The sequence below is a fragment of the Anas acuta genome, chromosome 5, assembly GCF_963932015.1.
Source record: "Anas acuta chromosome 5, bAnaAcu1.1, whole genome shotgun sequence".
NCBI classification, from domain to species: domain Eukaryota; kingdom Metazoa; phylum Chordata; class Aves; order Anseriformes; family Anatidae; genus Anas; species Anas acuta.
Genome location: NC_088983.1, coordinates 16170950 through 16184093, shown reverse-complemented (window position 1 = coordinate 16184093; position 13144 = coordinate 16170950). Strand labels below are relative to the sequence as shown.

Sequence of the window (13144 nt, the reverse complement as noted above, 5' to 3'; positions counted from 1 at the left end):
ACTTGAAATGCTGCATTCTATTTTAAAGGAATATTGTAGAATTTTGAAGTAGCTTGTATTTAATGCTGCTTTATGTCTTTAAAGTACTATGGAGAATTAACTAGTCCTCTACTTGAAATAGTATGTAACTCGTCATGTGTGAGTAAACGAAGACAATTGAATAGATTTTCAATTCTTGAAGTGTCCATAAGTGGGGCCAAATTTTTTAAAAGTATCTGTGGTCCAAAAAAGGGTCTGGTTCTTTTGGTAACCTGGCTTTGATTCTAGAGCTTTTAAGGCTTCAGAAAACTGACTGTATGAACAGAAAGTTTTAGAGAATACCAGAAAAGGATATAAAATATTTTTCATTGATCCCCTCATGGTCTATTGACCAGTGAAAGTGTTTGGTATTATCTACCAGAGTGCAGACAAAACTTGTTGACAGACTAAGTAGAATTTCCTGGGCTTAAAGGAGAATCACATATTCTCTAAATTGTGGTTTTCAAGGGCAGAACAAAGATACTCCCCTCCCTCTCTGTTCTGCAAACTGAAAAGTTTTAAGCAGTGGAGATTTTTCTTGCCATCTCTTTACACTTGTAACATAATCCAGATTACAGAATGTTTCATTTATTTAAGGGAAGTGCTCAGCCACCTACATTTACTGAATCGGATATTGCTGAGGCAAACGACTGTGTAGGTACTGACTACAGGTTGAATCTACAAACATTTCTCTGTGGAGTTAGGGGCCACAGACATGGTGGCTACATCTACATTGTGAGTCTAAATGCACTAATCTTTCTTCCTGCCAGCTTTCACAGTCAGTGTAGGCACATCTGACCCATGTCTCTCACAGTATGCCAATAACATTAGCATACCAACAGAAGTACTGTTACAAGTCTGTCTATGAGGCAGAAGCATGAGCAAGGTGGATGGGATGCACAGCACACCACACTTAATTTACCAAGGCTGTTCTTTCATTTCAGTGCAGAAATAGCTAGTAAGCCCAAGTATACAGTATCACACCTCATGCAATACAAAAGATTTAGAGTTTTCAGTTATATCTGGAAGCACAAGTTTAGCTTCAGCGACTTCCTTGCAGCAATTCCATTTTGCCATGGTTGCCATAGTAAAACAGAAGGATCATCATTCTGTGTTGATGTTTTGTATGCCTTCCCCTTACAGCTGAAATTTCTGCTATATGTCAGAAGAAGGTAAGATTAAGTCATTTGTGTGATGGGGCATGATTTGATGTTGTGTGTAATGTCATTCCATTCCTGTGTGGTGCATTCTTTTTTGTACCATTCCAAATTTTCACAATTTATCCATGTATGCATTTGTTGGTGGATGGGAATGATTTAGCAGCAAGACTTCTTTTTGTTTGAACTACTGATATTTGATTGGAGTTGAAGGTTTTTATTGAAGACGTAATTAGTAAGGCAATCTAATTATGCAGTTGAGCTGAGTTGTGATTCTGTCTGCTTCTGAGGAAGATACGTCACAAGATGAATTTTAAATCTAAGTGTTTTATATCTTCTTGTCTTTCTGAAATCCTGGGTTAATCCAAAGTTGGACAAAACTCCTACTGTAAACAGTAAATCATTTTAAATATATGGACTGAAAGTCTTCAATGCCGTAAAAAGACTGCTGACAAAAAGAATCTGCTTGCAAAACATACCAGCTACTATGATTTAATAACAATTTAATAATGAGGATTACAGTATATAATATATTGTAGATCTGGTGTGGTAAAGAAAGTTTTTATGTTGGGCCAGATTACCAGAGGTCAAAAGTGAAGGTAGAGCATATTTCAGAGGTTTGGACAGTTACTTATGATAAGCCAGATTCTTACATAGAGTAAACTGATGTGTCAACATTGATTATACTCCTAAGGATCTGTCAGTTGCCATATGAAACTTAGAGACATTTTGAAATATAAGCAGAGGTTAAGAGATCTACTGTAATATTTAAAGGTTGCTCCAAGCCAGAAAATAGAGGTTGATGACTTAACTTTTGGTTTGGCCTGTTCCTGAAGAAGAGCAATCGTGACATTTAAGTCCAGGCCCATCATTAAGGGCTGAGCTCCTCTTGGAAGCTCAGTGACACTTGGTTCAGGATTCTTACATGTTAGTGCTTATGCGTAGTGAATTTGGAAAGAACCAGCACTTGAGCCAGTTCCTCACTGCAGACTCTCATCACTGCTTTCATTTCCACTGCTTGATACTTGTGTCCTAATAAAATCTCTCTATTTTCCAGAACTGTAGTTCCCATGTCAGAAGAGCTGTTGTTACGTGCTTCTCAGCAGGATGCTGTGGCCGCCATGGAAACAGGCCAGTGCGCTATTGCAAAAGATGCCATTCAAATCATCACAGCAGTGAAGTTGGGGCAGCAGCAGAAACCCACCTTTACCAGACCTCACCACCCCCAATCAATACACGGGAGTGTGGGGCAGAGGAGCTTGTGTGTACTGTAGAAGCTGTGATCAGGTAATGTTATTGGTTATTCAGCATAAATATGTAAAGCAGGGTTGGGTTTTTATCTAAATATTGTCTGCATAGTGCCAGGGTGCAGAACTCCTGCTGCTGTAAGCAGAGCACCAATCATCTGGGAGTGTTGTCCTCATATAAGTGTTCAGCCTTCAATCTAATCTTACTTTATTACTGTTCTCAGGAAAATGTTGACATCAGATGTCTTCATCTATAATTATCCTTGATTAGATAGCTGTATCCAGTGCAGGAAGGTTGTATTCACTGACCACAAACTTGTTTTGTAGCTTGCTAAAAGAAGCAGAGTTCCATGCTGAGCAGAGGGAGTATGAGCTCAACCGCAGGAGGCAGATGGGCCTCTCATCTTCCCATCACTCCCTGGACAACACAGACTTTGATAATAAAGATGATGACAAACATGACCAACGCCTCCTAAGCCAGTTTGGAATCTGGTTCTTGGTAAGAAAATCTTTTTCTTCTATTTCTGAAGCCTGGATGTTATCTCTGTCTTTTTTTTTTTTTTTTTTCCCATTGTCTGAATTTTAGTTGGATAGTTTTCTGATTTGTAAGAAAAATGGAGTTCTGTGATACTCTCAGACTTGGAGATTACAGAACTGGTTTGGATGGAGCTTCTCACTGCCTTCTGAATCCTCTATTGAGTGTATAATAGCTACTCATCCTCTTCAGCTTTTTATTATCTCTGTCTTCTGAATGTCATTTGCTGAATGTTCTCTGCTGAATGCCATTATTTTAACCCTAAGAGGCAATTCCCTTTCCTTTTTTCTTCTTTGGATTCAGTGCAGAACCTAACTTGAAAGTTTCTCGTCTCTAGATGGTAGTAAAAGCTCATCAGTAGATCATTATGGATTTAGCAATGTGGCTGATCTGTGAATTCATGTACAAACTTTGTCTCAGCTTTGGGACAGTTTTACAGTAAAGATACTGTTCCAGAAAAAAGTAAGTTAGGAGACAGAGAGAAGACTACTGTTAATCATTCTGTGAGAATTTTTGAGGTCTTAAAGCTCATATTCCTGCCCCAAATGAGGACAAATATATAACCCTTTTGTAAAGCAAAGATCACTTATACCAAGTAAACATCCTTTTTCAGATTTTTTGAAACCTTTCATTTGGTTTATCTTTACAATTTCTACATTTTGTATGTGTGTTTTTATCATATATTTTACTGGACATTGGGTTAACTTTTAAAAGTAATCTCAAAGCTTAAACCAGAATGTTTCAGTTTGTTGCAGCATTCTGTATTTAAATTTTCAGTGTTGAAACTGACAAAGAAATTCAATGCTTAATTTTTTCTTCTCATTGCTATTTTCTGGTTATGGAAATGTTTTTTCAATTATCCTGTGCCAAGTTCTACTTAAAACTGATCAGCTCACTTGCTGTCTATGTAATCTGCATCCATGTATCTCTGAAAATATGCAAAATATAGTAGACAAGCATTTCAAGTTTCCCACCTTTAAATCTAGATTTGTGTTTCTGTCTTGCAGGTGAGCCTTTGCACTCCCAGTGAGAATACACCCACAGAGAGTTTAGCAAGGCTGGTTAGCATGGTATTCCAGTGGTTTCACTCTACAGCTTACATGATGGATGATGAAGTTGGTAGCCTGGTTGAAAAACTGAAACCCCAGTTTGTTACTAAGTGGTTGAAGACAGTTTGTGATGTTCGCTTTGATGTCATGGTTATGTGCCTCCTTCCTAAACCAATGGAGTTTGCCAGGGTGAGGGTAATTTATCTGAAGGTTAATTTATTTGCTATAGACATTAACGTAAAATAGAGTAAGTCTATTTCTTCCCCAGCCCTCTCAAGGCAAAATAAATATTGGTAAAGGAGCAGTGGAGTTCAGGATTTTTTTCTCTTATAGCTTTTCTGGTTTTACTGTGCCAGAGGTGGGGGATTATTTACAGTAATATGAAGATAGAGTGGAATAATATTTTGGGGATTGAAAGATACTGTGCTTTTTCAATAGCTGTACATCTCCGTTATGCTGCCAAAGCATAAAAATTTCTCTTGAGAAACAGGTTTCACATGCCAGCTTCTAGGTATGAGCCTGTCCTTTACTAGTCTGCTTTACTAATATGTTTCTCTGTTCTTTGCATACTTCATCTGGGCAGCTGTGAACAAAGATTCATGAAATCACGTGGTTGTAACTGAAGGGAATTTTGAGCATACTGTTATCCTGTAGCTTTGGATACCTAATTTCAGTTAAGAGACTAGTTCACCATGGTATATGCCTTATTGCTGATGGAAGGAAGGAGACTTACCTGGAAGGTCATTCAGGGTGCCTAAGTGAGACTCCTGCTGGAATCACTCCTAGAAAAAGTCTTTCTTACTGTCTCCTTTAATTGTGAAACAGAACTTACCACTTGGATACTGAAGGCATGCATGAATAGATACATGAATATTCTGCTATAGAAAACTAGGTATCAGGATGAAAATAGGAACTTTGTGAGATGTGTAAGACTTTTTCCACATTTATTGGTGCCAGCTATAGATGTGCTTTTGCAGAATTCAGGGACAACTTTCATTTCATGACCTTCTTATGTTAAATGGCCAATCACAGAATCCTTTAGGTTGGAAGAGACCTCCAAGATAATCAAGTCCAACCATAAACCTAGGATTGCCAAGTCTACCACTAAACCCTGTCCCTAAGCACCTCATCTCCATGTCTTTTGAATACCTTCAGGGATGATGGCTGAACCACTTCCCTGGGCAGCCTGTTCCAATGCCTCACAGCCCTTTCAGTGAAGAAAAGTTTTCTAATACCCAACATAAATCTCTGGTGCAACTTGAGACTGCTCCTCCTAAGACTTGTTCTCTAGACCCTTCATCAGCTTCATTTCCCCTCTTTGGATACATTTTGGACATTTGTTTTATTTCATAGAATTCAGTAACTAGTATAGGAAGAGCCATAAAGACTTGGTGTGATACGTAATATTATCAGGGATGAAGCGTGCATCCATAGATTTTTCATGACCTTGTAAATGGGATTTGCTGTGCAAGTGCAGACCAGCATATGTGTAAGTCTTACTCTGAACCACCTCTCTAAAGATAGACCTTGTCTGTGTGGGAGGATTGGAGGACAGGTGAAGGAATTTGAAAGGTGAATGGATGCACTGGTGTTAGAATTGAAGAAAGCAGATCTTGAGTTTGAGACTAAGAAGAGAAAGGGCTGAACCTCATGCTGTAGTCTATTGTGGACCTTTTTCTTGTCTTGGATCCAGCCCTTTTAAAAGTTTTATTACCCCCCACTGCAGTGCTGAAGACTAGACTGACAACTTGCCAGATTTGCAAAGGTTCACTAGAACATGAAGACAAACAGCCATGAAATTAGCTGTGATGAATGGAGAAAAAAATAGTTTGTTGGCTGAGATTACCAGTAGTTGCTGCCAAAACAGCAGGCATCTCTAGAGCCATTAGTAAGGAACAGCAGATGTGAGCTGAGGTCAGTTAGAATAATTAGTCTCTGTAGACTAGTTATTTATGTACTTAGAAGTATATTTTTTGGCTTCCTTCACTCAGGACCTTCCCTCAAAGAAATAATAACAAACAAAAAAACCCAAAACACAAAAGGACTAAACTTTCAAAAAGAAAAGATCCAGCACTCTAGTGGCCCAGAGCAAATACTTTAAGGTGTAAGTTTGACCAAACAAATCTGTCCTTCACAGAGAATTGTAAACAATTGGGGATTATTTTGTGTCATGGCCTGGAAGTAAGCATACTTCATCTAAATCTTGGACAGTGCTTCTTAGATTGTGGGTGAAACTAGAGAGGAAAAAAACAACGTAATCCCCATGGCCGTATTCTCAATTCAGGCTGGCAGGTGCTGATAATCATCCTTCATGATTTCTTGGCTGCAATATGCTGAGCAAATTGGTGCTGGACCAGTTATAGGGATTAGAAATATTGCTCATCAGTATCATTCCTGGAAATGCCCACAGGTTGGTGGATACTGGGACAAATCGTGTAGTGCTGTGACCCAATTAAAAGAAGGGCTGAATCGAATCCTTTGCCTGATTCCGTACAATGTAATAAACCAGCCGGTGTGGGAATGTATTATGCCAGAGTGGCTGGAAGCTATAAGGACAGAAGTGCCTGATAATCAACTGAAAGAATTCCGGGAAGTGTTAAGGTATGTAGGTATTTGTAGAAACCACTTTATAATTATTTATGTTGATTTTTGAGGGTATTAGTGCAATAAAATGTTGACTAAGAATAAAAATGCCATTCAGCCTGCTCTCTGGTGTGCAATAGACTAGCAAGTGAATGCTGCTGAATTTTTCATGAATTATATTTAGACTAGAGCAGTTCAGCTTTGGGAAAGTTTCCTTTTATTGATGCTGATATTCTCGAATCAGCTTCTTTGCTCTGAACAAGGCACACTTTCCGTGGCTTCCTGTAGCATGATGAAGGAAGCATTTTTCTCCTGGCCAGCTGTTGAGGAGATACATTGGGGATTAGTAGAACTAGCACTGAAAGAGAGTTGATTTGTATTGATTTAACTACTATTTTCCCCCATTGAGCAAAGAAAATACCAGAATAGGGGTGGTGACTGCTGGAGTCATAATTTCATGTTTGGTGTATACCTTTCACAATCCAGCTTCACATTGCTTTGTACTGTGTAAAAGGCTCTGAAACTGCCTGTAATTTTGCATTTGTAGGGACTGATGAAAATGTGTTTAGTGTGAATAAGGAATAGTGATGGAGTGGTAAGATGAAAATTTTCCCATACATTGGATTTTGAAATCAAGTGTAACTGGGCAGATGAGATGTAGTACAAATTCTTAAGGTGTATCAATAAATTCAGGGCGATAATGTTCAATCAGGACAGGTGGTATCATCGACCTAGCGCAACTCCCCTGGGGAATGAGGATGCAAATAAAACACCAGAAGTGTCATCAGTGCTGGTTATGAGATTGCCTTTCTATTAATTTTCTGTTTTCATATTTTACAGTGTGTATGTTGTAGTAATTCAGTGATGCTTTGTTTTGTTCTCCTTTTCAGCAAAATGTTTGACATTGAACTTTGCCCTCTTCCTTTCTCCATGGAGGAGATGTTTGGCTTCATTAGTTGTCGATTCACAGGGTATCCATCCTCTGTGCAAGAGCAAGCATTGCTTTGGCTGCATGTGAGTGTACTCTCTTGACAAGTCATGCTGTTTGATTTATGATTTTGAGAGGAAGAAAGAAGCCACTTACCAGGGATTATGGAACCTTTCTGCCCCTTGAGTAAGGTGGTTGGTAGACAGGTCCTGGGAATTATTTTCCCTTTGGTTGTGTCTTTAGGGCCATTCAGTTATCTCTGACTTTCTGTCAGCAGAACTCCTTAGTCTCCACAGAATTTGGTCTGTAAATTCCAAAATTAATTCCAAACTGTAGAAGCAGCTGTAGTCATTGCCACATCTGAAGAACTGGATCAGACTATCACTGTACCCACCACACTTTCTGCTTCTCTCGCTGTCTCGTGCTATATTTGCCTATTTGTCAATATTCACTGGCACTCACCCAATATTCGTATTCAAACACGACAAGAAAAATCATGTCAGCTTTGGGGACAGTCAATTCAAAAGGCTATAAAATTTTCCACAGCACCTCAGAATAATACCGATAATCTTCATTATTAATTCATATTACCACTGTGATTTGCAGATAACCAATCTTGTCAGTATGTTGACATCTGTAGGCTACCATTCTGGCTGGATTCTTAGAATAATTACAGGAATCCTATTTTAGGTAATAGTTATTCATACAAGTATTTGTAATATTTTTGCTTCACATAAACTTTTTTGTGGACCAGTTTCACATACCTATGTGTTTATGCATAAAACTGTTCGCAATGTGCACCAAGTATCATGCCAACAAATATTTTGAAAATGCACTGTTTTGCCACTTCTCTTTTGCCCTGATTTGAAGAGAAACCTAAGGTCTCAGCTCACATGAACAAATCCCAAAATTAAATGCATGAAACTTGCTGAACTCAATATGATGTGATAAATATGCTTATAAAGTAGCTGATATTTTTATCAATCTCGAAACTCATGTTTTTTTTTACTTATTGTCTTTCCTCAGGTGTTATCTGAACTTGACATTGTTGTTCCTCTTCAGTTACTAATCAGTATGTTTTCTGATGGAGTGAATTCTGTAAAAGAGTTAGCAAATCAAAGAAAATCCAGAGCCAGTGAGCTGGCGGGAAATCTTGCAGCTCGGAGGGTAACATTTATCCTTCTTATTCTTTTGCTTTGAACAATTTTCCTAATAGAATGCATGTGAAGAATTAAAAAGTTTTATTTATTTATTTATTTATTTTTAACGGACAGTTAGAGTGAATTTTTGTATTGAGGTACAAATTTGGTGGGCCTAGGGATGTTCTGGGAGGATGACAGACCAGAACTTACTTCTGTTTCCCTGCATTTTTTCCCCCTCCAAGAGATGCAAAAATTGATGCCAAGGAAACTTGTCTGTCTGGAAGAAAATGTTTGCAAACATCTCCTACAGAATGCGTGAGGGACAGCAGAAAGGGTGCTTGAAGGCCAGCTCTTTAGATTTAAGGACCTACAGCATCTAGACGATTGATGATTCTTTTCTTGTAGTCCTTCTAAACTCTGATGTAGCTCAGCAGAGAGTACAACTAACCTGTAACCATTTCTAAACTGAGCAAAAAAAAAAAAAAAAGGACAATCTTATTGTCTGGTATTCCAGACCATAGCTGGCCTAAAAATAGACCTTGAGTTACTTAACTGTTTATCTCCTTGGAACAACTGAGGGTTCTGATGGTGTTGTAGGTAGTCTGTGTGGTGGTTGAATGTAAATCTGTGCAGAAGTGCATGTCTTGCTATTGTTATATCTAGTTCATTTCCAGCTACCTGTATCCTTGGTATAGCCTTAGTTATACTGCTGTGAGTACTGCAAGGCACCCACATTTATTAGCTTCCTGCTATTGAAGTTGGTATGTCTGGATCATGGGGAAGATTGTTGTAACTTGATGACCACTTTACTGTCTGCACCAATTTTCTGTTCTGTTTATGATGGTAAAATTCTTTCTTAGTGGAAATAAGGTAATGAATGACAGCCATTTAACCTAAGAGAATACATACATCTGTGCAGAATATGATTATTGTACTTATACCATATTTTATCATTTAATGGCACTAAGGGACATATATAGATTCAAAAAAAAAAAGAAAAAAAAAAAAAGCTACCAAAGGAAATGATAAGGTTGTCAAAGTTCTTGACATTTACCAGTCTTGTATAGGACGAGATCGCTTAAATGCCTAACATTCATTTGGGCATGTTTATTTTATATGTCTTCAGGTAAGCGTTGCTTCTGACCCTGGGCGCAGAGTTCAGAACAACATGCTGAGTCCTTTCCCAAGTCCTTTCCAGAGCCCATTTCGGAGTCCAATACGTAGTCCTTTTCACAGTCCCTTCAAGAACTTTGGACACCCCAGTGGAAAGACAATTGACTTTGACTGTGAGGATGATGAAATGAATCTTAATTGCTTCATTCTGATGTTTGATCTCATCCTGAAGCAGGTACTTGCAGAAGAAAAACATCCATGCTGAGGGACAGTGAAGTTCTGCAGTCACTTTTGTCTCTCCTTTGATCCTGTATTGAGTCCCTTTATGCTGAGGGACTGGTATGAAGTACAAGGCATTGAAACCTTTCTGCAGCTTTCATGTGGCTTTACCCATACATGAGTTGTGGGTTCATGGTCAGTGAAGAGAAGGTAGATACCTCCACATCATGTTAGGTGGCTAATATCAATGAAATGAACTTCTCCTTGGAGATACAGCTATTGCTACAGACTAGAAGCAGGGGCTTGTTGATGGCCTTAGATTAGATGCATAATTTTTGGATAGGTAAAGTTATACATTGTGAATCTCAGCCCAAGTGTTTTGGATAACTGTCTCCAGGTAATGTTAATTTACCTGTGCTTGAAATTGTCTAATTACCTTCAAAATCTTACTCCAGCTGTTCAAGCTTTGTTGTGAACACCAGTGGCAATTTAAAATTATGAGCTGCAGTTTATCTCAGTTCTCATCCCAGTAATGCAATTCACTGGAACAAATGTAGGAATAGGCGGGACTGCGCTCTGTTTTTTTAAATAAGTAATAAGTCCTTATTCTTTTCACTCCCTTTCAGATGGAACTCCAGGATGATGGTGTCACTTTGGGCTTAGAGAACAGCATTTCAAAAGATATAATATCCATCATAAACAATGTGTTCCAGGCACCTTGGGGTGGTTCTCACAGCTGTCAGAAAGATGAAAAAGCAGTTGAATGTGGTCTGTGTCAGTCCAGCATTCTGTGTTACCAGCTGGGTTTTGAGCTGCTGGAACAGCTTGCTCCAAAAGAAGAAATCAGACTTGTGGTAAGTACAGCAAGAAAAAGAACCTCTGTTACTGGCACGTAACTCCTCTACTTCATCGTGCTCATTGCATTGTGATGGTATGGAAGAGTTGGGAGGTTAAAGCAAAAATGCCATTGAATTTAAAATCTCCTGGATTTGAATTGATTTAAAGAACACAGGGAAGATGGCAATATTCATCCAGTATGAACTCTTCTCCCTGACACCATTGTCTGCTTTGGAAGTACACTCCTATGATACCATCTTAAATAAAATGTGAAATGTTAATACTTAGTGCTTTTCATCTTTTAAAACCTAAGAATGGGTATTTTCAAATGATTAATGACTTTGAGAGAATCAGATGTCAAGTGGGCAACTTAAAAAATCTTAGTTGATGGTTGACTGTTGAAAATGCTGAGAAAGGAGGACAGGTTAAGTGAAACCAGTGTGATTGGATGCCCCTCAGCTCCAATATGCATATACAATAGCTGTTAAGTGCTATCATGTAAATCCATGTTTGAAATACAGTCTTATTGTCAATCCATTTGCTGATGCAGAATTTTAGATATGCAGGTGATTTGAATGCATGAGTGTACATGGAAACTGGACAGTGTGTCATTTGGGCTCAGCTTATCCACACTAAATATTAAACAAGAGGATATGGCTTAATGTATACAGAAAACAACAGTAAATGAATTTAACCTACTATGTTCTTAAAGGAGCCCACAGATAACCTTGAGGATAGTCTTCTGTATACTAGACCTGAGTTTATTATAGGAACTGAAGGAGAAGAAGATGACAAATCAGCACCAAAACATGGAGAAAACCCAGGAAATCACACAGAGACCACAGAAAATGCTGGTAGGTTCAGGGTGAGAAGACTGAGTATTTAAGTGAGGCTTTAAATGAAACATTTCACTTGTATAGAATACAAGGTTTTGAAGCAGTTTTTCAGGTCCAACAATGCATAGTCACTTTTTTTTTCTCATGCATTTAATTCAACTTATCAATAGGAAGGCTGCAAGTGTGACTGGGTCTCAAAAAGTGTTAGAAGAAATCGTGGCTTTGTGGACATATAAAGTAGCAAAACATTAGATGCCAAATTCTGTGCAGTTGTAACTCAACTGACATCGGTGTTATTGATAGCAAGAATTAATTTACCTCTGATTACTTTCACATTCTCTAGTTTCACTTTGAATCAACAAATGAAGGGAATTTGTCACCAATTTATGTAACTTACTTTTTTAACAGCAATAAAGAATGACACAGAAAGAAAATTTTGTTATCAACAACTTCCAGTTACCTTGAAGCTCATATACACAATACTGCAGGTAAAATTAATGACATTTGTTTAGTTTGAATTTTCAGTTAAGCAGTTTCACTGTGTTGAGAGTAGTGCATCTTGCTTACACAGGAAATGTCAAGATTTGAAGAACCAGACATTCTTTTTAACATGCTGAATTGTCTGAAGATTCTTTGTCTTCATGGGGAATGCCTGTACATAGCGAGAAAGGACCATCCACAATTTCTTGCCTATATCCAAGATCACATGCTGATTGCAAGGTAGGTTTTAATCACAAGTTTAGTTTTCATACTTTTTTGATTCCCTAACTATACATTCATTTGTGACATTAAAGAATTTGCAGGTTTAGTAGGGAAAACTAACAGAAGGTCATAGAGAAGTGTGGATATCATAGTGATTTGTGAATGTACGTCACTCATGATGTCAAGGTGGTTGACATGGCTCATGTGCTGAACTTGGTCATGTTGAAAATGCTGATTTATAGCACAGATTATGTTTCATTGAATTAAGCAAAATCTTGTTAAATCTAAAATGTTTCAATGTTAGCAATATTTGAACCTGGATTTTCAAGAAAAACTGTTGCATTTGAAGATTTCCAAGTGTCTCTATTCACCTAACAGCAACTCTGCAGTATTCTCATTAAGGCTCAGGATGGCTTATAGAGATTTTCACAAAAAGTGCATTCCCTCTAACAATACAGTGTGGGCTTTTAGAAGAAAGTATGTCAAGGGAGTGCTTTTATAAGCGTAGTTGCTGTGTTTGGTCTTTCCAGCTTATGGGGAGTTGTGAAGTCTGAATTCTCTCAGCTTTCTTCTCTGGCAGTCCCACTACTTCTTCATGCACTTTCACTTCCCCATGGAGCTGACATTTTCTGGACAATCATAAACAGCAATTTTAACAGCAAAGATTGGAAGATGAGGTTTGAAGCAGGTAAGCCTGAGAAACATATGCTCCTTGTTGCTTCACTGAAGAGCTATAGCTTTCTCTGCTGTAACTGACGAGACTTGTAATGGGTGATTA

At 38.2% G+C, this 13144-nt stretch overlaps 1 protein-coding gene across 7 annotated transcripts in view; it reads left to right on the top strand.

Moving 5' to 3' along the window:
* Positions 1-13144, top strand: part of UNC79 (unc-79 homolog, NALCN channel complex subunit) — a 109266-nt gene that overhangs the window by 23288 nt on the left and 72834 nt on the right. For 6 of the 7 annotated variants that reach the window (XR_011096902.1, XM_068682893.1, XM_068682892.1 and 3 more), the window contains exons 11-23: positions 1162-1190; positions 2233-2462; positions 2750-2921; positions 3965-4195; positions 6417-6607; positions 7480-7603; positions 8544-8684; positions 9786-10007; positions 10618-10845; positions 11541-11682; positions 12073-12152; positions 12236-12384; positions 12897-13054. Coding sequence is in view for 6 of the 7 variants with exons in the window: in XM_068682893.1 (XP_068538994.1) it covers positions 1162-1190; positions 2233-2462; positions 2750-2921; positions 3965-4195; positions 6417-6607; positions 7480-7603; positions 8544-8684; positions 9786-10007; positions 10618-10845; positions 11541-11682; positions 12073-12152; positions 12236-12384; positions 12897-13054 (2097 nt within the window). In the remaining variant the exon portion in view is untranslated. The remainder of the gene's footprint in view (positions 1-1161; positions 1191-2232; positions 2463-2749; positions 2922-3964; positions 4196-6416; positions 6608-7479; positions 7604-8543; positions 8685-9785; positions 10008-10617; positions 10846-11540; positions 11683-12072; positions 12153-12235; positions 12385-12896; positions 13055-13144) is intronic. The other variant, XM_068682895.1, reaches the window with a different exon arrangement.